A 23,682-nucleotide genomic window follows, 5' to 3' on the forward strand; every position below is an offset into this window, starting at 1 on the left:
AGAAATAGAAAATGCAAATCCAAGGTCTGATATTTTTGCTTATTACTAGGGGAGAGTTCGACCAAAATAGTTGAGGTTTTCTTGCTTAGGCTAACAAATGAAAAACTACAAAGCAAAAATTTGCTGCAGAAGAAATTTACTTTAATAAGGTATAGAAATAGCCTAAAGTTTCAATTATCACCACCCCCCGAAAAGGAAAGAAAAAACCTGAATGTTTTGAGTTTATTTTTCATTCTGTCGACTCACTTAGTATTACTCAGCTCACTTTTAAAATGTAATCATTTAATTCCAATAAGATTTGTGAAACATTAAAAAAGAAAACTCAAATTTTAAAGTTTATATACAGGAGCTACGTAGCATAGCACATAAATGTATTTTTAGAAACCAGCAGGACAACAGCATTGTGGTGGAGTTTGCCATAAATTAGTGATAAAAACAAAAATAATAGCTAACACTGAGAATTTACTCTGCACCCATTCATTTTATTTTCACACCAAGCCCACGAGGTGGGAATTATAATCATCCTCATTTTGCAGATGAGGAAAGTCAAGCACAGAGAGGTTAAATAACTTGTCAAAAGTGATGTGACCAGTATGTTATGGAACCCAAGTAGTTTGGTCCAGATCCTAGCTTTTAACCACCGGTCGCGTATCGAGACAGTAGATACAAGTAAGCTACGACTTGCAAAAACTGACCAACGCAATTTAGTATTTATGCTTAGACAGTATTGAGCATGAGGAGTGGTCTGACCATTAGCATAATCTTCTTTAACCGCCAATTCTTTAACTGTGAGTCAGTTCTTTTAAAGGGTGAGATGCCTTCATCTACCAAAAATGAGACTGATGCACAGATAATTATTCTTCTTAGAGGCTTTCAGAATTCAGCGGCATTTCTTGAGAGCTGAATAATTATTTATTATGTAGTAGAGGATGTGCAGTGAGCATAAGCCCAGGGGCTCTTCAGATTAGCAAATAGTGTCTCTGCTTTATTAAAATAGACTTGAGTATTATAACAAAAACAAAAACAAAAAACACTATTCATTTCCTTTGGATGTGATGAATAATAAAAGTGTCTCCTTCCTCTCAGTCAGGTGGCTTCACACACATCTTCACTGAAGATATGCATGTAAGTCTATAAGTTTTCATTTTTAGCCCACGAGTGCTTGACTTTCATAGTGTTATCATTGTCATCATCATCATCTCCATTATTACTTTGAATTTTTATCGTGGGTTTTTTGGGATCACGAATTCAATATTAAATAATTCATTGTCTTGGAAAACCCATTGTGGATCTACTTTCTACCTTTAAGTTATTTTAGTTGTATATTATATTACAGACATTTTTTTTTTTTTTTCCAGAACAGAGATGCCAATGACAAGAATGAGAGTCTCACAGCTTTGGATGCCCTAATTTGTAATAAAAGTTTCCTCGTTACAGTCATCCACACCCTCGAAAAGCAGAAGAACTTTTCAGTGAAGGACAGGTATTGGTTGATTTGTTTATATTTTAAAAGTCATTAAGTAGAGAAAATAAAAACTGAGCCCCTTCTTTCATTTCCAAACTACAACCTAAACTCGAGAGCTTGACGACAGGCTGGTTAGGTGGTTGGTCATGCAGCCATGATATCTCCATTTCAGACCACACCGTCCCAACACAAATTCTGTTTTAAAGACTCACACGTACAACTCCCCTCCCCATCAATAATACTGAAAAACCCCAACATCAAGAAAAAGTATGAGTCCTGAATCAAAAAAGCAGAAGTGCTATTTTTAATTTTAAAAAACACTCTGAAAGTTTGGGAAAGACATTCACTTCTTGTTACCACTCTAGTTTAAAGTTTAAGTGCTTAAAACACATAAAATATTCTGAAGTTAATACGGGTGTGTGGTTTTTACGGGTGGAGAATAAAAGTGGACGAAACCTAGATATTAAAAAAAGTGCCCGTAGGAGCCCCACTGGCCCTCGAGCTCCCAGCGACTACCGTCATGGCCAGACCAAGTCACAGCTGACAGCTAACCTCATTAACTGAGGCTCTGTTTCAGGGGTTTTTCTTCATGTGCTTCTTTGTCATCTGTACGTCTTTTTTTCCTTTCAGTTTTACTGAGATGTAATTGACATACAGTGCTGTATACGTTTAAGGTGTACACATGACGATTTAACTTAAATATATTGCAAAATGATTACCGCAATGTGTAATGAACATCCATCATTTCATATAGACACTCAAAAAATGCTCTTTTTCCTTGCGATGAGAACTTTTAGGATTTACTCTCCCAGCAGTTTTCAAATGTACCGCACAGCAGCATTAACTACAGTCACCATGCTGCACATCACATCCCCAGGACCTATTATAACTGGAAGTTTGTACCTTGTGACCCCTTGGTCCAATATCCTACCTTGTCCCTTCCCCTGCCTCTGGTAACCACAAATAATCTGATCTCTTTTTCTGTGAGATCATACTTATTTGTTTTTCTCTGCCTGACTTACTTCACTTAGCATAATGCCCTCAAGTTCCATCCATATGGTCACAAATGGCAAGATTTCGTTCTCATTTATGGCTGAAGAGTTTTCTGTTTTACATATGGAAAAATATATACACCACATTTTCTTCATTCATCTGTGGATGGACACTTAGGTTATTTCTATGTCTTGGCTATTGTGACCAACGCTTTATTTTTAAACAGGTGTCTGTTTGCCTCCTTCTTAACCATTGCACTGCAAACCAAGCTAGTCTATCTGACGAGCATCCTGGAAGTGCTGACCAGGGACTTGATGGAACAGTCCAGTAACATGCAGCCTAAACTCATGCTAAGACGCACCGAGTCTGTGGTTGAAAAACTCCTCACAAACTGGATGTCAGTCTGCCTTTCTGGTTTTCTGCGGGTAAGTGTGGCATCCCTCTCTAGGCAGTGTCAGGGGTAAGACAATAGGTGGTTATTTTTAGCAGATGCTGATGTCTTTGCCAAGATAAGTCCTGAGCACTCCATGGTGTCAGCATTCACTCTCTTATAGTCCTGGACCTTACCAGGAGCGCACAGGAGAGGGAAACAAAAATCGTTTTTGTTGTAACTGACCTATGCAAATGTGATTCATTTAGAATTTCCTCAGGTACGAGTCTTTTCTTTTTAAAAATTTTATTGTGGTAAAAACAATGAACATGAGCCCTATCCTTCTTTAGGTGTACAAAACAGTGTCGTTATCTATAGGCACAATGTCATATAATTGGTTTCTAGAACTTATTTATCTTGCATAACTGAAGTTTTATACCTATTGACTTTTGAGTCCACCTTCACATCATCCATTAACAATCAGAGCCCAGTCAGCCCATTTAAGACAATGTACTGAGTAGAGGGAATGTTTCAAATACTGAAAAGAACACATTGTTCTCAGGGCCTCTGAAGCATCTGGGGAACACCCATTTACCTACCAATATGCTGTAAGCTAATTACACTCAATTCTAACCAGTCATTTCCACATTAAAGCACGTTCCCAAAGAGCCTAGGGCCCCTTGAGTTTACTTTGTTGGCGTTACTGTAAGAATGTGGCTGTAATCTAATTGAATCTTAATATCTTTTTGAGTGCAAACTTTGTGCAGATTCCAGTGGTTTAGAGTAGCAGTCCCCAACCTTTTTGGCACCAGGGACCGGTGCTCCTATGAGAATCTAATACCTGATGATCTGAGGTGGAGCTGAGAGGTGATGCTAGCACTGGGGAGCTGCTGCAAATACAGATGAAGCTTCGCTTGCTCGCTCGCTAGCCTGCCGCTCACCTCCTGCTATGTGGCCCGGTTCCTAACAGGCCACGGACTGGTACTGGTCCACGGCCTGGAGGTTGGTGACCCCTGGTTTAGAGAGTGAGCTCTAAAGCCCATTGCTTGGTCTGAATCTAGACCACCGCTGACTAGAGGCCCAGGGCTTGTTTCTTGTCTGAGCCTTGGTTTTATAACCTGTAGAATTGGAAGAATATTTTAGATCTGTTCTGAAGCACAGATGAGAAAATGTATGCAGTTGCTTAGCACTGAGTTAGCACCCCATAAATGCTGACCATTATTATTATAAAATATTAATAGGAAAAGAAGTGCTAGAGTGTTCTGTTGAACCCAATCTCCATTGAGCCCTCTGAGGCCCCTGGTACAGAAGGTTCTTATCCTTTAATTTCACCAGCCATCCAGATTCCAGCAAAACTGGGTAATTGTGTATTTGTAGCTAGTTCTGAAATCTAATTAAACTTTGAATAAGATATACTGCTATGCCACAGGTTTTAACAGCGCTACTTAAGCTTAGATCCAAAAGCAGCACTTTAAATAGACTGTGCTTAGTTTAATGTTTAATGCAATCTTACAAGTAGATGCACAACATTTTTTTTTTTTTTTTACCAACCCCTTCCTCTCCCAAGGCAATACCCGTTTATTAAGATTAATGAAATCTGCCTTCTTTTCTGTTTACTTGGTATAAATCATCATACGCTTTGGGGAGGTGTTGAGTGGTTATTTCTGGGGTGAGTATTTTTGCTTCCCGCCATCCTAGGTTCAGTCACAACTCTGCTTCTAAACAGAGGCAGCAGGAGCCTCGCCCAGTTCCCCAGGCTTAGTCCTGTAAGGCAGCCGGCTGCCCCACCACGGTGCCTCTGAACCAGAGGCTCTGGGAGCGAGGCCCCACTCTCCATGTTTTCCAGGCTCTTCTAGGTAATTCCACTCAACCTACATTTGAGAATCCTGAGGTAGAAGAATGAGTACTGGCCTAGGAGTCTTGGTTAGAAGCTGCAGGTTTGGGCTCTAAATTCATTTTGGCCCCAGCTCGCCGTGTGTCTCTGAGTATGGCATTTGCCATCTGGGCATCTGTTTTCTACCCAGCAAATGAGAGGTGTGGTCGTTGGTGTTAGATTCCTTTCCAGCTCTTTTTTCTTGGACTTTGTGATTCTTACTCCGAGCCCTCAGGTTTGGTGGGTGCCTCGCTCTTGCTGCTCCTTGGCATCAAAGAGATGAGGCGTTCTGAAGGTCTGGACTCCCAGCCCAAAGGGCTCTTTGAGGAGAGGATTCTGAATCGAGATTTCACAGTGCTAATTGAAGAGTGTCTTGAGCACTTGGTGGTGAGGGGGTGGCATGCTCACGGGGAGGAAGTGGCTTTGAGCCAGTGGGTGATACTTTCGTTTTCAGTGGAATAATTCCATCTGCTGTGGGGGACCTAACTTTCCCCACCAGGTGCCCAAGAGGGTATGGGACTCTGACGACCCTAGTCCTCCTGCTCTACCCCACAAGCATTTGACTGGGCGCCACTAGCTCTGTGACCTCCAGGTAACTTCCTCCTGCACACCTCCCAGTCTCTGGGATAAAGTAATAATAATATTGACTGCCATTTATTGAATATGCCAGACATCACGCTAAGAGCTTTGCTTACCTTTTCTCATTTAATCTGATGAGGTAAGTACCTTCACGACCATTTTGCGTGTGGTGGAATTGGGGCACACAGTAGATGTGGCTTTCCCCAGATCCCATAGCTAGCATGTCACAGTGCCAGGGTTACTGCCTCCCGAATTAGTTAGACACCTTCTTACAGGCTTAGGAGAGGATCTAAGGATGGAACAAGATCACGGGCCTGAAAGCCTCTGGCTCAGCCGGGGCCAGAGTCAGGTCTCACGAACGAAATTGACACTGAAGGCACTGAGCTTACTTGCTCTCATGGCGGGGGCATGGGGAAAGGTGGCGGCAGTTTGGCGAGGTGGGCACTGCCACAGGCCGGCTGCCTGGGCCACTGTGTGTGCCTGGTTTGAAAAGATGCACCTCACCCCTCACAAGGGCACTCACGCGGTCTCTGATGTGTGCTGGGGGAAAGGAGAAGCAGAGTTCTAGGTTTGCGGTCAGGGTATTACCCAAGAGGGTGAAGGGAAAGAAGAAAGCAGCGTGGTTGTAAACCACTAAATAAAGGAAGTTTCTAAAAGGAATTTAAATGTTGTGTACTAGTTCTAACCCTCTCTCCACCTGGGAAATTTTTTAACATTCCACCTCTGTCCTACATAAGGAAGGGACTCCAGGATATCTTAGCAGGGGAGAGAGAAATGGTAAAGGGAGCCCAGTGAAGTATGGGGAGCAGAAGGGGGAAAGAGGAAGCTTTGGGACTTGGGAGCGCATGTGTTCTTGGAGTAAGTATAAAGGATGAGACAGGGTGGAGTAGGAGGACCCATGAGATTTGAAAGACGTCTCAGTTTACATGTTTAAGGGAAAGCAGGTAAGAGTCCAGAGGAATCCTTTCAAAGCCAGATGCTTTGGCTGTAAAGCTCAACTTTGTAAGCTGGTGCTTCAAGCTGTCACGTGGCTGGCTTTTCATTATCGCTAAGGCAATTTGACTTCCTGGTTCTGGTGCCGGCTCTTCCTCTCCCACATATTCAGTTTTATGTTCGTTGATCATAGAAGGTTTATTATTTAGCAAATGCACTATAGTTGACCCAGGGCCACAGAGCAGAACACGTAAGCCTCCCACTTGGGCTGCTCGGTGTCCACGTGAGCACAAAGTGGCTACAAATTTCAACACCAGAAGGGGCGGCAGCACCAAGAAAACGTGCATGCTGCAGAAGTGTGGAGAAAGAAGCCATCGGGAAGGACCGAATGTTTGGCAAAGCCTTAGAGCAAGCTGTAGGATTGGCTCTGGTCCAGGGAAAGGAGGCGGCTCCCGTGTGTGGCCCCGCTCCAGCAAAGGTGCCCAGGTGGAGCTGCACACGCCGTGCCTGGGGCTGGCATGGGGCTGGCATGGGGCTGGCCGGCACAGGGACAGAAGGCGGAGGCCGCAAGTTGTGAAACCGAAGGCTACTTCCTTCATGAAAAGCTGTGACTACCAAAAACCATCCTCCTTGGCAAATGTCTAAAATATTCTTATGTTTATTCTAGTTACCAAGGCTAATTGTCGTGTATTTTTTAAAATGCCATTCATTTTCAGTTTTTCTAAAAAAAAAAAAAAAAAAGGCAATTAAATATAGGAATGAAAACAAAGGCTAAACCTTGGCATCTACTCACTATTCTTAGGTGTTAGCCAACAGATGAACATTAGTCTACCGTGTAGAGGCTTCAACATACAAGAATGATCAACTACTGTTGCACTTCATGTTGCTGCTGACTATGAGTGTGTGTGTGTGTGTGTGTGTGTGTGTGAGAGAGAGAGAGAGAGAGAGAGAGAGAGAACGAGAACATGCATATACATATGTATGTACACTGGGAAGAGGATGCATTTTGCTGCGCTTTCTCTCAGTCCTAACTGGAGCAGCATGTATTTCCCTGGGAGTTTCTTGTTGTTTGTTTGCCTTCTCTCTCCGGTAGTCCTGCCATAAGTGGAAACTTTAACTTTTTTGGGAAGTACAGTGGATGCCACAGAAAGCTAACTGTCGCTTCTGTGTCTTTTCCAAGGAGACTGTTGGAGAGCCGTTCTATTTGCTGGTGACGACTTTGAACCAGAAAATAAACAAGGGTCCCGTGGATGTAATCACTTGCAAAGCCCTGTACACACTCAATGAAGACTGGCTGCTGTGGCAGGTTCCGGAATTCAGTACTGTGGTATGTTCGTGCTGAAGTAAATGGTCCTGTCTGGGAGTTAAATGGTCGGGTGGGGGGGTGGGAGGGGGGGTCATTTAAAATGAAACCATATCATTCCTACTTGTGGGAGGCCTCAGATGTTTAGTTAATTAAAAACAGTAGTTGATAAAATATTAACACGTGTTCACATAATAGATTTTAATTACTTGGATTGGGGGAGAAAGTATTGTAATGATGCCTGGGGTGCTCATCAATTTCCAAAGATTTTAATATCAGGATTGCTTATAGCTTTCAGCATCGTCAAAGGAAATGCAAAGTACTCCCTATTCAGCACTTATAATTGCAATCAGAATTTCTCAAACGGCTCTCTGCTCTGGAAGACAATGTGCGAAGATATATTTCAACCAAATTGAGGCCGTCTTATTTTAGAACGATAACACAAGACAAATTCCACTGTGTTCTCCATGCAACATGACGCCCTTACTTTATTTTCATGCATTACTTACAAATGTTTGGTGTCATGCACTTAATGTTCTGTGATCTCATCGATATTTTTAGAGGAATGCTGTAAATCATTACAGGAAGAAGATTGCCTGGCTGTTGGAGGGTTTCACCCATTTGGGAACTTCTTTTTCACCCTCCCCCACCCCAGCCACCCTCTTCCCTTCCTGAAGGAAGAGGGACTAATGTCTTACACATACAGGAATTTTAGAGAATCAAGCATGGGTGGCAAGTATCTCCAAAATTACTTAGGAATTTTCTGTGCCTTTCTGTTACTAGAATAGAGACTTGGGAAAGAGATTGCTGTGTTTTGGTTTGATCTTTAGCTTTATGGAGACTCTGGGCTTCTTCACAGTCTCATCAGTGGAGAAGGAGATAAAAATTACAGTGAGGTTTTGGTATTGCTCAGTAAGGGAACTGAGTCTCTGTGGCTTTGCTCTGGATGGTGAGTGCTGCCATGTCATCCGGGAAGAATTCATTCCCTAATCAGAGAAGGCACCACGTTGCTGTAGACCGCACTATGGTTATGTTCTCTGGTGGGAGAATAGTCCACAGATCGGCTATTTCGAGTTCTCGGTTTCTGGCAGATGTCGCTCACCCTCCACTAAAGGTGGCACCATGCTCAGCTGCCATCCAGGAGGCCAGAAGCTGAGCAGAAAGCCAAGAGTTCTATTTTCTGTCTATATACTCTCTGTGGAGAGGCAGTAGGGTACAGTTGTTCTCAAACACTGGTGAGCATCAGATCACCTAGAGAGCCTATTAAGCACCTACTGCAAGGCAACACTCCAGAGTTTCTAAGTCAGTGGCTCTGGGGTGTGACCTGAGCATTTGCATTTCGAAAGAGCTCCCTGCAGACACTACTGGTCCAGGACCACCCCTGGAGAACTATTGGTACAGTGGTTAAGAGCACTGACTCTAGAGCCAGGCAGGTTTGAATCCTGCCTCTGTCACCAGCTAAGCTGTGTGTCACTGGGCAAGTTTCAAAACCTCTCTGCGCCTCTGTCTCCTCATCTGTAAAATGGAGATGATGATCATGGTGCCTGCCTGTCCCATGCGGCAGTGCGAGGCTCAGAAGAATCAATATTCTGTAAAGCACTTAGAACATTGCCTGGCACATGAATGTTATGGAAAGCTTTATTAAATTTAATCACATCTCTTCAAGCACTTGTTAGAAATGCATATCCAGTTAGACCAACGCCTGGGCCCTCGCTAGGGACTGGCTAAATTAATGTTTTTAGGGATGGAGCCCAGGCATGGATAGATTTTTTTTTTTTTTTAAACACTCCAGGTAATTCTAATGTGCGTCTTGCATAGAGAACCCCGCTAGTATCTTGGAGAACAAAAGATGAGCTTTGCCTCTGAGCCTATTGTCTCTTCTTTCACTGATCCTGAGTTTGCTTTCAAACCCAGGGCCTTGGTTCTAACCTGAAGATTTCCAGCGCTTTTACTTTGAAACATTTTAGAAGCCCCACAGGTTCCCAAAGAGAAATATTTGCAAGTGAATATAGGTCGGGAAATCCTTCAGTAATTTACTTTCATGAAAACAGAAATCCCGACAGGAAAGAGAGGAAAGAAGGAGATGGGATTGGGAGTGGGGAAAAAGTCAAATGCCTGAAGCAACTTTTGAGGTTTGAGTCCTTTCCTGTGGACTTTTTTTTTTTTTTTTATCTCTGAATACTTCTTCTTCCTTTCATTTTGAAACATTATTTATTTCACAGTCAATTTAAGACCGTGTGTTTCTGACTTGTTAACACTCAACTCATCATCAAAATGTTTTTCGAGGTTGAAGAAATTCATATCAATTCTTAGATTCTTTTTTTTTCCTCGATAGCCCCTGGTAAAAAGACTAATAGAAAATGATGACTTGTAGATATCCACATAAATCTTCCTTTTTGAATGTAGATTTGCCATCAGATATCTAGAGGTGAAACTGGAAAAGGGGTGGGCCACGTGTTTCTAGGGGCCTTGTGTTTGACAATGATTTTTAGTGCCTTTTATTGGACCTGTCCCAACCTCTCTTTCATGGTGGATGATTGTACTCGAAGCTCCAGAGAAGACACATGATCCGGTCTATGCTTGGGTGACTTGTTAGCAGAAGGTCAATATAAAAAATTTAAAGTTCTTCGTTTCTCTTTAGGCAAGTTCCCCCAGCCTTAACCGCCATACCTACCTCCCTTCTGCCTCCTCCCCCTCTTTCCTCCCCCACTTTAATTCCCGCCTCCCAGGCAGGCACACCCACTGGTTTGCAGTCTTGATTTCTTAAATTTGCCTGAGGTGGTTTAAGTAATTGAAAACCTAGGTGTGGTGAACAAACTCAAGTGTGTGTGTATGTGTGTGTGTAAATTCTTTCAAGGAAAGATAAGTCAGAAAAATCAAGAGCAGCCACCTGACGACTTGAAATGACAGCCTGGTGCCAAGGCAGGGACATGCTTAAAAAGAGGCTCCCAAATCCTGTTTGGCTAAATGCTCAGAAACACAGCACGTCATATAACAACCTAAAAATTAGGTTTCACACCTCTAAGTTTAGGATGTGTTCTCCCTGAGGTGTGGGGTGTTTTCTAGAACATAAAGACATCCTGCCAATTTCTTATACAAGAAATCATTATACTAACAAATGCGCTTTGGGAAGTGATTCTTTGCTGCATCCTGGGAAGAAAATGCCCGCCTTTCCTCAAATTTAAGCAAAGCCTCACAGAGTCACACTCTAGTACCGTGAGAAACCATCCTTTTCTATCACGGCATTGCAGGCTAACGTTCAATGAGGCGGCCCTGACATTATTTCCTCCCGAATGCTAGCATCTGGGGAGGGTTTTTACACACGCAGGACTCAAGTCACCCTCTACTGTCCAGGGATTCAGATTTGACAGAAGAGGAATAAACACTATTGCTCTGCGATTTTCCCTCCTTTGCAAGATTTCAGGCATGTTCGATTTTGTTGTTGGAGAACTATAGGCCCTGAGCTTGTGCTGTGTCAAGAGAGTAATTTCAGAGCAGCTCGCCTGAAACTTCGGAGGAGCGAGTGAAGACTTGAGGATTTCAGCTCCAGGAAAATGTACCACATGGGAGAAGGGACATTTACTTTCAGGAGGAGATGAGCAAACCCAATAACTCGCAGCAAGTGCGCTGAATTAGCAAGAGAAGGTTGACTTGTAATCAAAGCTAAGCGAGAAATGGTTTTTTGAACTCTTAAACCCAGGAAATGAGACTGCCAATCGGCTGTATCTGAGAGATAGCATCTTGACATCCTGGGCAACAGTGTTCTGACAAACATATTATTGCCCTCATTCTTGTATCTATGGGAAGGTCTTTAAGCTTATTAGAAATTCTTGAAAAAGCACAGATACATGCCTGTAGAAATCTTAATGCCTCTACTATGATATATCGAAGGTCGATGCCAGCCCACACCAGTCTGTCTTTTTTCCCCTACTAAGTACCATTTTGAGGACAATCATGTTCAATAAAATATTTCATGTATAGCAGAGGCCTGGCTATCTCTAACAAGAGTTTCTCATCTACATACTTCCATTAATACTGTGGCTCTCCCCACCACTCCCTAGCTCCTTCTGTTCCATTTAGTTTGTCCTTTCAGAAGATCCATTATCCCCCAAATTAAACAACCCACTGTCCCAATTAAGTCATTCTCTGTTACTTCAATTACATCCCATTGTTCATTAAATCCTGATGTTTGCACTTCAGCAATCTTGTTTTTAATACTCCTAGCATTTGTGGAGAAACAGTGAAGTTAATTAACAATTCTTGAGTTTTCCCCCCCTTTTTCTCTCTACCATAGTGCAAATCATTTCCATTATGACTTGCAATAATACTGAAACCATCACTAGCTTCATATTTACTGTTCTGAGCTTCCCGATCAAAGAAGTGAAAACATTTTATATATATATAAAGGGATATATATAGGGATATAATATATATCCTTACTTGATGGTAAGTCATTCCCTATATATAGGGATATAATATATATATATAGGGATATAATATATATCCCTACTTGATGGTAAGTCATTCCCTACTTGATGGTAAGCAGTGGCAAATGAAAAATTAACATTAAATGAGTGCTTTAAATGACTTCCCTCTTCATACCCTTTTTTCTTACACCCATTATGAGAAAATAATTTAGTTACCTAAATACAAAAGTATTTAATTTTCTTCTTTATGGCTCAAATGTGACTATTATTTAATTGTTAAGGACCTTATTTATACATGTACTCCTCAGAATGGTAACGTTTATAGCAAATCATGGTGGAGATAGAAGGCATTTTTTAGATTCATCTTTTGTGGCATTGTCAAAGTCAGCACTCCATTTGAAGTTACTGTTACCAAGAGCAGGTGTCAGCAAATGACAGCCTGTGGGCCAAATGTGGCCCTGCCGCATGTTGTTATAAATAAAGTTTTATTGGAACACAGCCATGCCCATTCATTTACTGTTGTCTATGGCTGTTTTCCTTCTACAACTGCAAAGTTGAGTAGTTGTAACAGAGATTAGATATACCGCAAAAATCTTAAATATTTTCTATCTAACCTTTGACAGAAAGTTTGCTAGCCCTAATCTAGAGTTTGATATTATAGAGAAAAAGAACTAGAATCTGCCCTCCCACCAACCCTGAAAGCCTTGGCCTCTTTCTTCTCCTTCTGGGGGTTTGGAAATACCTCGCCACTTCAGATCCGTAAATCTGAAACTCATGGGGTGCTTTACTGAAAAACAAAAAACTTATGAAATACTTATTAAACTTAAAAGACTGAAATTAATCATTTGGGGCTAAATCAGACAGGTTCTCACTTGATTCTAGCATGAGCAAATGTGAGCAAATACAGAAAAATTTGTGAGAGAAACTTAAATTTGAGGAAATCTCGCCATTAAAATTGTTTTTCTTCAAAGTAGAAAAGGCCTTCCTCATTCTGTTGGAGGGCAAAGTACCTTGATCTAGGAAGCTTGGGGCTCTTTGTCTTTAGTGGGACAAGCAAAAGAATGTAGAGAGCGGAGGTTGGCAGACAAAAGCAGCATTAGAAGGGGTGTCTGGTAGGATGTCCTAGGGCTGCTGACTCCAGCTTGAGAAAAAGCTTCAGATCAGAAGCTTTTCTGGGACTTGCACTTCTAACTCTGGGGTCATGCTGCTTCTACTGAACTTCTAGAAGCATCTCTCCTTCCCTGCCCCCCGCCCTGCCCCACCTCCCCTACCTCCTCTTTAATTCAGTTTGGTATAAAAACCAGACTTTCCTCTTGACCTTTAATTGGCTCCAAAACGAAATTAGAAATATATTTTATAGGTTTGGTATAACGAAAGCAGTATTTGGCCTAAGACCCTTTATGATAAAATCGCTGGTTTGTAACAGATTATTTTAAAATTACTTTCTGGGTATTATAAGGTATTGCAGAAAGGATGCAGCAATATCCCTGCCCTTATTAGCCAAGAATATGGTTGAGGAATAAATAAAGTAGCTGGTTTTTCCTTTGCCCCCCCCACCCTGCCCCCAAAGTGTGGGGAAAGTGAAAAAATGCCTCTTCCCTTGCTTTTGATTTCTCCTCCCATGCCCCTGCAGTCTTATTTTTCCTACCTCAATATCTGAAACCAAGTTGTGTGAAGGGACTCTGGATAAAGCCGCCAGTGAGCCAGGAATGTGGTTGTATGTCCAGGTGCTGTGTGGCTTCGAGCATAAGAGGTGGGGTTTGAAGTCTGACCATCTTGGATATGAATCTGGACTCAGCCACTTTACTAACTGGCTGCGTGACCTTGGGCAAGTCACTCAACCTTTCTGAATGTATTTCCTCATCTATAAAGAGGTGATCATAAACGTTCTTGTACATTTGTTATGAGGTCAGAAAATAATATATGTAAGATGTCTAGTTGTAATGCTCTGCACAGAGTAGGTGCTTGTTAATTATTTATAATAATTTTTTTTGTCCGAGCCATTTTTCTTGGCAACTCTAAGGTCTACTAAGCAGAAAGTATCCCCTCACCATTCTTTTTGGCTGGTTATTTATTGATGATGGGGATGTAGTGAGTTGGTCAGCTGAATCCATTGTAATTAAAAGCTTACGTTAGTATTAAAAATATTACCCATAACCCCTATATGTATGTAGGCAGACAGTATCCCACTGGACAGATGTGAACAGGAGACCACCATGATAAACCTAAGCAACTACCTACCTCAAGGGGCTGGCTCGTGACATGCTACTAAAAGACGAGGCCCTTCCAGTCTGGTCTTTCTCTGGGTTCTGGGCCATGCATCTTCCACATAGCCTCTCCCGTGTAATAACCCCTTCGTGGTAAGAGGCATGTTCCTGAAACCATTAGAATGTGATTCTGCTGCAAGAAACAGAGACCCAAGATACCTGTGGCTTAAGCAACAGAGAAGCTTATTTCTCTCCCCCATGAAATTCTGGGTAGGCGGTCCAGCACTGTTGGGCGCCTCTGCTCTGAACATCCTCGCAGACCTGGGCTCCTTATCTCTTGTTATCCTCAGGCCACTTCATGGTCTAAGGTGTTTTTTCACCACTAGCCTCCTTCCACATTCCAGCCCACAGGATACAAACTGGACTACAGAAAAGAGTTTGGTGTAACAAAAGCAGTAATTGGTCTAAGATGGTCGCCAGCTGTCTTTTAAGGAAGTTTCCCAGAGGCTGCCACAGAAGACACCCACTTAAGCTCATTGGCCAGAACTTCATCACGCAGCCCTACCCAGCAACAGTAGAGGCTGGGAAAGGACATCTTTATTCTGGGCAATCGTGAGCTCCGTAAAACTGCCTGGGGGTGGTACCTGAGCTACGGGATGCTCCAGATTGAGTGGGTTCCATACGAAGCCAGGGTGAGGAGGTGGAGCCTCCTCTTCCAGGCTGTCTGTGCCCAGCCTCTCTGCTCTAATAGCATTTACGAAGACCTGAGGCAGATTGGGACTGCTCTTTGGAAGCTTATCTCCTCCATCGAACTTTTGACTTTAAAGTTGAGAGTGTGAACGTTTCCTAGTTATGACCCTCACCAGCTCTGCAATCTGGGACACATTTCTGACCCTCTCTGTGTCTCAGTTTCTTCATCCGTCAAATGAGGCTAATAATAGTGCCCATTTCACAGAGCCGTTATGAGAATTAAGTGAATTAGCAAAAAATGTAAGACAATTCTCAAAACATGGTAAGTGTTCAGTAGTGCTAGCTATTCTTATTAGAAACCTAAAATAGTATTCTCTTTCTCACTTTTTATTTCTATAAATAGTACAAGGCTTCTCTCTCAGATGGCAAGTGGTGGTTTTGCAAAGGCAAGCGTGGTTCTTGCAGTGATCCACCCTACATTCTACCCAAAGGAACTGAGATTCTTTATCTAGAATTCCTGACCTAGTAGCCTGAGTAAAGGATTGAAGCTTGCTGCTCCCCAGTCTAATTAGAATTGAAGCCAAGTAGCTCCATGGTTCAGAGGCTTCCCCATGTACTGCTGCACATGCAGCTCCTTTCCACACCCAATTCAAATGCCCCTTCCTCCATGCATGCCCTTCCTCCTGATTTCTGTCCCTTTGAAATCCCCCCTCCAAGCTAGAGGTAATATCTCTCTCAACCTCTAAAGCACTTCGTCTGTAACTATCATTTTCCACCTGGTAGTAGAATTTGTTGTATGTATCTCACAGTTGTTCTACCAGTCTTCGAATACTTCCCAGACAGAATCAGTGTCAGGTTTTCCGTTGCATCATCTGTACTGCCCTGCATATGACAGATGCAAAATAGATGAGTGTCAGTGAATGGATTTATCTATCACAGCATCAAAAGGCAAGCTCTGTCAGTTTGGAGGTGTTCAGCTGTAAGAGAAAATCTAACTAACGGTGCCTGAAATAGTAAGAGTATGAAAGTCTGGAGGTGAGTAGCTCCAAGGCTGGTCAATCCAATCAGCAGTGTCAGGACTCTGAATCACCATCTCCATGCTGTTTTGGCCTTGCCTCCTAGTCACAAAATAGCTGCCACAGCTCTAAGTACTCTTCTCGCCTTTTGTTTGATAGAAACCCTTTCCCTTTATGTCCCATTGGACAGAACTGGGTTATATGACCTGTCCCTAGTGAAGAAGGGAGTTGCCACCAATCGTGTTTCCTAACCTAGTCTGGGCCCACTGCTGTCGATACTTAGCTTCTGTTAGCAAAGAAGGAGGAGAGTGGACAGCCAACCATGTCTGTCACCCTAGCTTTGCTGGCACTTTCATGCCAGGGACGTAGGGAGAGCTGGAGCAGGCCCTCTAAACAGAGGGTTAGATTTCTGGGATAAGACAACAGTATACATTTCAGAGCACTTTAGCCTTTTGTGGGTATTGAAAATTAATCACCATCCCATAGATTTGGACCGTGCCTAGTTTATAGAACATTTTCATATTTCGAAAGGGTCACCAAGTGTTTCAGAACGTGGAGATAGAATGCCTGCTTCTACCGTTTTCTTGTTGGGTGAGCTTGTACAATTTACTTAACCTCTCTGTGCCTCAATTTTCATGTGTAAAATGGGAATAATAATAATAGAATCTATGTCATCGGGTTGTTTCTGAGATTAATTTACATGTACTAATACTCACACATCGTTTACAACAGTGCTTAGCACACAGGAAACACTCCTTAATTTGCTATTATTCCATGTTGTTATTTAGTGATCCTGTCACTCCTTTGAGATAGGAGCAATGAGAATTTTAAGGCTCAGAGATGTTAGATCACTTGTCCCACAGCTGGTCAGTAGCAGGAGAAGGGGTGATGCCAATGCCCAGGCCCTCAGCCCTCCTGGCCTCCCTCCTAGAATTCTGTGCGAACACTTACGGAGGATGATAGAGTTGCCCCTGGTGGATGAATAGTGTTTCACAGTCAGTGCTTTATTTCTCAAATGTAATGTGAATCACACAATTCTCTGAGAACAGAGAATAAGTCTTAAGGTCTCTCCTACATCCAGCCCCTGACAGGGAGCAGGGCACAGGGAAGACTTAAGTTAGATGGATCTTGAAGGGGAGCTGGAGAGGCAATGCTCCCATGATGGATCTTCCGTGATGGGGACAGAGACGGGGTGTGTGCTTCCAAGCCCACTCTGAGAGCCTGACTACTCTTAACGCCTTAGGAGACTGCTGTTTGAGTTTCAAGCGTTAGCAGCATAAAAAATGAACACAAATCAATTTGTGTCTGCATTTACTCTGAGAATTCCCTGTGGACTCTATAAAATGCCATTTTACCTTTTTCCCACCCATCTGGTTGGGGAAGCCGTGGCAGATTTACATTATTTTACATCCAGTTCAGATTTTTTTTCTTTTGGTTGTTTTTAAGAACATTTACTGTCTATGAAGAGGTGTTTTTGTTAAAGACAATAGTGCCCTTTAGGTAGTCACACAGTGTTATTTCACAAATACCCATAAAACTGCTAAACAAGCTGAGATCGCTGGAGCTCTGATTAAAAGGTGATTTCTATTTATCTTTCTCTTTGGGAGCCTTGTGAAATAGCTTAACCATCATTGTTCTCAGTGAGGAGACCAACTTGTAGAGAAATCAAGGAGACAAGCAAGTCTGCTCAGACTGTAGGTGGCCGGTCTAGCATTTACCCCTCCAGTCCCCTCCAGAACCCCGCTTTGTGCTGGAGGCCTAGCTTAGGACTTTCTTGCAGCCTCATCTAAGACAGGGTTCCTGGAGGTCCGAAGGGTTCCTGGATGGGACCAGGAGGCATGAGGGAGAGGCAGGGTGGTAGGGACCTGCAGCTGAGCGGTTCGTGGCAGCAACTCCAAGCTCTGCCACTTATGAGTTGTGGCCCTGGAGCAAGTTACTTGGCCCCTCTGTGCCTCTGTCTCCTCACTCTAAAATGGGAGTAATAATTATACAGACTCCTTCCCCCAGGAAATTGAGAAGATTAAAAGAATTATGTCTTGAAATGCATTTGGCAGGTTGTCCAGCCCCAGAGACCTCAATAAATGTCTCTGCAAAAGGGAGATGAGGGAGAGGACTCTGGCACGAGGCTTCACCACGTTGGCTCCTTCTAGGCCTTCTGCCCAGTAGCCGCCCAGCACTCCCTGCTTTCTCTCCCAGATTTGTGAGCAGAGAGGCATTCCGCATCCCTTCCCAGTGGGTGACTGACCCAAACAGGAATGTGCTCTGAGAGCAGGCAAGGGAGCAAGTCTCTGTTCCAGGACGAAGGGAACTCACATAGGCCAGGCTGAGATCTCTCCTTAACCTTAGAGTTCAGGGTCAACTAATTCAGAGTTTTAATCATTTAGTTAGGCTGGGACAAGGAGTATGCTTACGTAGTTGGAAACAGGATTGTCAGGGCAAAATTTGAAGACAGTTGAAGAGAATACACATCCTGAGAACCTCCCCAGAGTTCAGAAGCTCCTTTTCCATGTCATTGATCCATAAGTCATATCATCCCAAGCGCTCGTGAACCAGACACTGTTCTAAGGGCTATGTGATTAGTTCAGTTCATCATCATGGAAACCCTGGGAGGCAGTTATTTCCACTTTGCAGCTGAGAAAACAGCTATAGCGGGTTTACCCAGCTAGTTGGCGGTGGGCTGAGAGGCTACCTTGCTCGTTGGTGGTGGGCTGGGATTGAACCCAGGAGCCGGACTCCGGAGGGAGTGCTCTGCCCGCTCTGCGTGCTGGCAGCATCCTCCTTCCTCTGGCAGGTACTGAGCATGGGGTGGGCATCCTAGCTGCTCAACACCAGCTGAGTCTTTGTTCCCAAATAAAGGCATGCCAATACTAACAATAATAGGAATTGTTAGTTACATGAAATAATAACATCACTGTTGTTATTATCATCCAGTTTAAAGTTGTTAAACCCTGAGGCTCCCCATTCTCCACGTTATTCTTTTAACATTTTCATTATTTTTTTCATTATTTTTCATTATTTTCATTATTTTTTTCAACATTTTCAGTAGTTAATCATTTTATATTCTTTTATCACAGCCAGGCTCAAAAATGTTGAATAATTGTGCATTTCACACCAAACCCAGGTCCCTCTGACTCCATGCTTACCAAGATGCCTTAGAAACTAAGCTGTATGCTATGCTAATTAAAAATACTCTTAGCGTGTCTGTGACTCAGTTTCCCCTAGAGTCTGTAGTCAATAAACTTCGTTGTTTTAGATGTGTTCATTTGTTCTTATACAAAGTAAACCTGAAATTGCTTTTTATTTGTTTTGAAATATCCCCTACGTCAGTGTTTTCACACATTCACAAAGGCCTCACTTCCCTCATTCGTTTCATTCTGAGGTTTTTCTGTACTGGGAAATCGTTAACTGACAAAACGTTAAGTAATGGTGCTGAGATGTAAAGTAATTAATGCCAGGATAATAGTACAGGGTGGGGATCTCAGTGTTTTAATGAAGGCTCGGAAAATTTTCTGACAGAAGGTGTCAAAAGTAGAGAGGGAGATGAACATCACCATAATTAATTCTGCATACTAAAAAGTGACCTCCTCTGTGTGACCAAAATGGAGATCTTGTAACCTTTCCTGTCACCCGAAACTTCACTTCTGGGGCTCCGTGGTCCTGTTAATAAAAAAAGATCATCACCAGTCTGTCCTCATCTACTGCGCAATCTTTCCAGTATTTTTTTTTTTTGAGAATGAAATTAGAAATCACCATTTTTAGAATTTTTATGAGTATATATATTTTACTCTCAGATATATTTATTCAATGCTTGCTCTATAATGAGAGTTTTAACTTTCTGTTTCCCTTTCCATTATCCCTGAAAAGAATGGATTATGGAAAAAAGATTCAAGTAGCACAATGCGATACAGTGTTTGCTAATGTGCTGTTGGAGGTATCGGTAGGACTCACCAAGGTTTGTGTCTTTTATGAATGCCTTTCAGATTGCAATTATCTAATAGACTTGGAAACCTGTTTATATTCTTGCAGGCATTAAACGTCGTCTTTGAAAAAATCCCAGAAAATGACAGTGCAGATGTCTGTCGGAATATTTCAGTCAATGTTCTTGATTGTGATACTATCGGCCAAGCCAAAGAAAAGATTTTCCAAGCATTCCTCAGCAAAAATGGCTCTCCTTATGGACTTCAGCTGAATGAAATTTGCCTTGGTAAGGCTACGTGGGAGTGATTTCATCCCAGTCCTCTGACGAGTGTCCCTCCTACCCTTCTCCCTCACTCCCCATCCCCAGCACGGAAGCTTCCGTTTGGAGAAGCTTATATGGTCTGGTTCCCAGAGGGCATGTCTAAGGGCCAAGAGACTTCTCTAGAGTACTATGATTCTTCCCGGGAAGCATAATCGTTCAAAGATGCTGGCTTTTTAAATATTATGTTTGTAAATCAGATTCATAAGATTGCTAACCCTGAGACCGAATGGATTCACCTTGCATCTGGAAATACAAAAAGGTGTAAACCTCGTGCTCTCTGTATGTGTTGCATTTCACATTGGCATTTGATTTGTTTGTTGTGATACCGAGCGTGTCATTAGTGGGTGGCTCAGACTCTGGGTGTTAACACCAGCACGCTAGAAAGGTCATCTTCTCTGCTAATCTCATCCTGCATTAAGTATATCCTCTATCCTCCCCCAACATGAAGCAGCATCTGCTATGAATTCATTTTCGGGTTCTATTGGTATACTGCAAAGGAGAGCATATGCGTGAGCAAGCTAACAGGGCTCCACTTCACTCAAATGTTCATCAACATTTTAAAGTTGAGCTCCACGCAGCCCTCCCAGGAGACTGTCGTGGGATTTTATAGCAGATAATGGGACAGGAAAGAAGAGTAAAATCACAGCAGTGACAGCATAACAAGGTTCATCTCCCCTCCAAGTACAGTTGTAGCCTCCACTAAGCAGGCAATTAAAATCAGCCCACCCCACCCTCCCAGTCAAACCTTCTGCTCCAAGGCCATTGAGTGAAGCCTGAGGGCAGGGTCTGGCAAATTGGAGTGAAACCATGTAAATGTGCAGCAACTATGCGTGACCTGGCTTTAAAGAATGCAGAGCGGCTAAAGGCACCTCTCTTCTGTTTCCTTTCATTGGATGAACTGTTGGGCACTTGAAGACCAATTTAGCTCATTGGTTAGATGCAGGGTCATAGGGCATCCTCAGCCAGGAAACCGTGATGTGACCCAGACCATCAGCTTCTTGCCCTGAGACTCCCTCTTGCAAATGAGTGGCTCTGACTGCAGGGGAGATGGGCACGCAGAGCCAAGGACCACAGGGGAAACAGCCCAGTGGCCTCAGTCCTGCCACTGCCAAGTTGGTAGTAGAGTCCCCCCACTGTTCTGGGCTTTGTGCCCATCAACTGCTCATCACTTCTTGATGTAAGAAGGCAGGGAGCAGGACGAGCCAACTAGAAGCTCCACGTGTACTCTGATGGTAAATGGGACACAGCGTAGCAGCCATGTCAGGCTTCTGTGTGTCTGCTGATCTTCCAAACTTCCTCCATTGCTGGCCTCAGAAAACTAAAGCAAAGCCTTAGATACCAGCCATAAACTGTGTTGAAATCCAATGCCAAAAGCAGCTCTGCTCAGACCTCCTATAGCAGAGGCTCACAAACTCCGATGCTCTAAGAGGCAGGAAGTATCATAAATAAGGGGTATGGGCCTGCCTAGGACAATAAGAAATGATAGGGCCTGACTTAATTGGGAAAAGACATGCCATCTAAGTGGGCAGTGCCACTTAGCGTGGTCCTGTGTGGTCAGTGTTGCCAATGGTCCAGTTTTTTGAAAAGACAAAGCAGAAGTCCAAATTTTTATGTGCAGCATTCCATCATTAAACATTGGTACTGAACTGACATTAAAATAATAATAAGTAAAAATGGTGCAGGTTCACAAAAAGAGAAAACACAGCCGTGGGCCACATTCTGACCCTAGGGCACAAGTTGGCAACCTCTGTAAAGGAGTTTGAACCCCGTGTTTTGGGGTATTGGCCCGCCAGTGCCCCCCACCCAGGGACCTACTGAAGATCGCTCGCGGCACGCCTGCTTGTGAACACACAAACACACGCATGCGAACATACAAATTTGCTTTGGGTATTTTCTGAAGAGCTCGTCCCTCTGAGGTGGCATTATTTTGTCTTCATTTGGCTTTACTTCCAGGCCGAGCCACAGAGTAAAAGCTTCAGGGAAAAGTGGTCTTAAAGTCAAGCCCTAAATGTAAAACAGAAAACCGAAGGCAGGCTCCTGGGCTGGCTGGCATCTCTCTGAACCTCAAACCAATATTTACCACTTTATTTAAGTTTTATCTGTTTACGTAAGTGATATTTGCAAAAGTGACAGGGTAGCATTTAAAATTTCTCATTGTAATTTTAAAAGAGAACAAAATAGTCTGGTTTTTTTTTGTCCTCCAGAGCTTCAGGTGGGCACACGGCAGAAAGAACTCTTGGATATTGACAGTTCCTCTGTGATTCTTGAAGATGGAATAACCAAGCTAAATACCATTGGCCACTACGAGGTAAGAACAAGATTTGGCTTCCAACGTTCCCTTCTTCATCCCCAATCCTAACTGGATTAGGTCATTTCCAGCAAAAATGCTCTTTAAAAAAATTTCAGGACTCCCAGCCATTTTCCAGGATAGTTTGCAGATTGTTTTTCTCTGGGACAGAAGTTTTCCTTAGTTGCTCATTTGGAGGGGCCCGTGAATTTGTCCTGAAATTCAAACATATTGTCCTGGTTCCCCCAGAGCCCCATCTCCAAAAGCTTTGATTTCCACATGAGCCCAGGGCTCTACATCCTGCAGTTTAGGTGAGAAACTTCCCCTTTACGACATTCTCTGGCCTCTCGAAGCATGTTCCTCAGCAAAGCCCTAGAAGAGTTATCATTTAACTTGACGGCTGAATAAAGCCTGTGAAAGTCCTAAGCCTCGCCACTCTCTGGCATTCACAATAGACCACGTAACCTTTAGTGTAGGAGCCTTTTTTTCTAAAGAAGTTCTGTATTTCATGTTTGGCCCTCGACCCACATGCTGGGTGAGTGTCGAGAGGGGTGAGGGGCACACGTGACCCCTCAGAGCTCTCAGTGCTAGAGAGGCCTAAGGCACGAGAGAGGGGGCGGGCAAGCTTCCTGAACACACTGGGATAATGGGAGTCATGCAGCAACATTATTCAGGTCTTTGCTAAGCATCTGCTGTGTGCTAAGAGCTGAGGATGCGTTTGCAGGACAGAGCCCAGACCCCTGACCTCACATATCCCACAGCCCCAGGGAGCGGGTAGAGAAGGAGAGCGGAAACAAGCAATGAGGCAGCGCCTTATGGGGGAATGGCGCTGTGGTTCCAAGCATCTGAGAAGGCTTCCCTTCCTGGAAGAGTCTATGACTGAGCTGAGCCCTGAATTTAACCGGGTTGGGTGGGGTGCCAGCCCACCCAGCAGGGAAGGGAGAACATGCACATTCTTCCACAAAAAGACTTTTAGATTGGCTAAAACTCGAGAGGGGCAGAGACGGCAGTGGAGCTAATGATAGCCAGCCTTTACGGGGCCCTTGCTCTGTGCCAGGTGCCATCCTCAGCATGTCCCCTTATTTTGGCTCCTAACTTATCACAGTTCTATGAGGTAGGTACTGCTATTAGCCCACTTCATAGATAGGTACACCGCGGCTTACGGTTTACTAACAGCTAATCAGTAGCAGAGTCAAGATTTGAACCCAGGTAGTTGGGCTCTAGGGTCTGTGGCTTCACAAGTACACACAGCATGTTCTCAGGTGGAAGGCCAGGAAAGTGGGGGGTGGAGGTGAGAAG

At 43.4% G+C, this 23,682-nt stretch overlaps 1 protein-coding gene across 1 annotated transcript in view; it reads left to right on the plus strand.

The window, feature by feature from the left end:
* Nucleotides 1-23,682, plus strand: part of PLXNC1 (plexin C1) — a gene marked incomplete at its 5' end in the record, with an annotated part of 140,453 nt that overhangs the window by 93,933 nt on the left and 22,838 nt on the right. Inside the window, 6 exons of the mRNA XM_015598420.2 lie at nucleotides 1,087-1,125; nucleotides 1,359-1,483; nucleotides 2,685-2,883; nucleotides 7,394-7,540; nucleotides 19,883-20,060; nucleotides 22,301-22,404. Of these exons, the coding sequence (XP_015453906.1) occupies nucleotides 1,087-1,125; nucleotides 1,359-1,483; nucleotides 2,685-2,883; nucleotides 7,394-7,540; nucleotides 19,883-20,060; nucleotides 22,301-22,404 (792 nt within the window). The remainder of the gene's footprint in view (nucleotides 1-1,086; nucleotides 1,126-1,358; nucleotides 1,484-2,684; nucleotides 2,884-7,393; nucleotides 7,541-19,882; nucleotides 20,061-22,300; nucleotides 22,405-23,682) is intronic.

This window comes from Pteropus alecto, unplaced genomic scaffold, assembly GCF_000325575.1.
Source record: "Pteropus alecto unplaced genomic scaffold, ASM32557v1 scaffold76, whole genome shotgun sequence".
In the NCBI taxonomy this organism is placed as follows: Eukaryota; Metazoa; Chordata; class Mammalia; order Chiroptera; family Pteropodidae; genus Pteropus; species Pteropus alecto.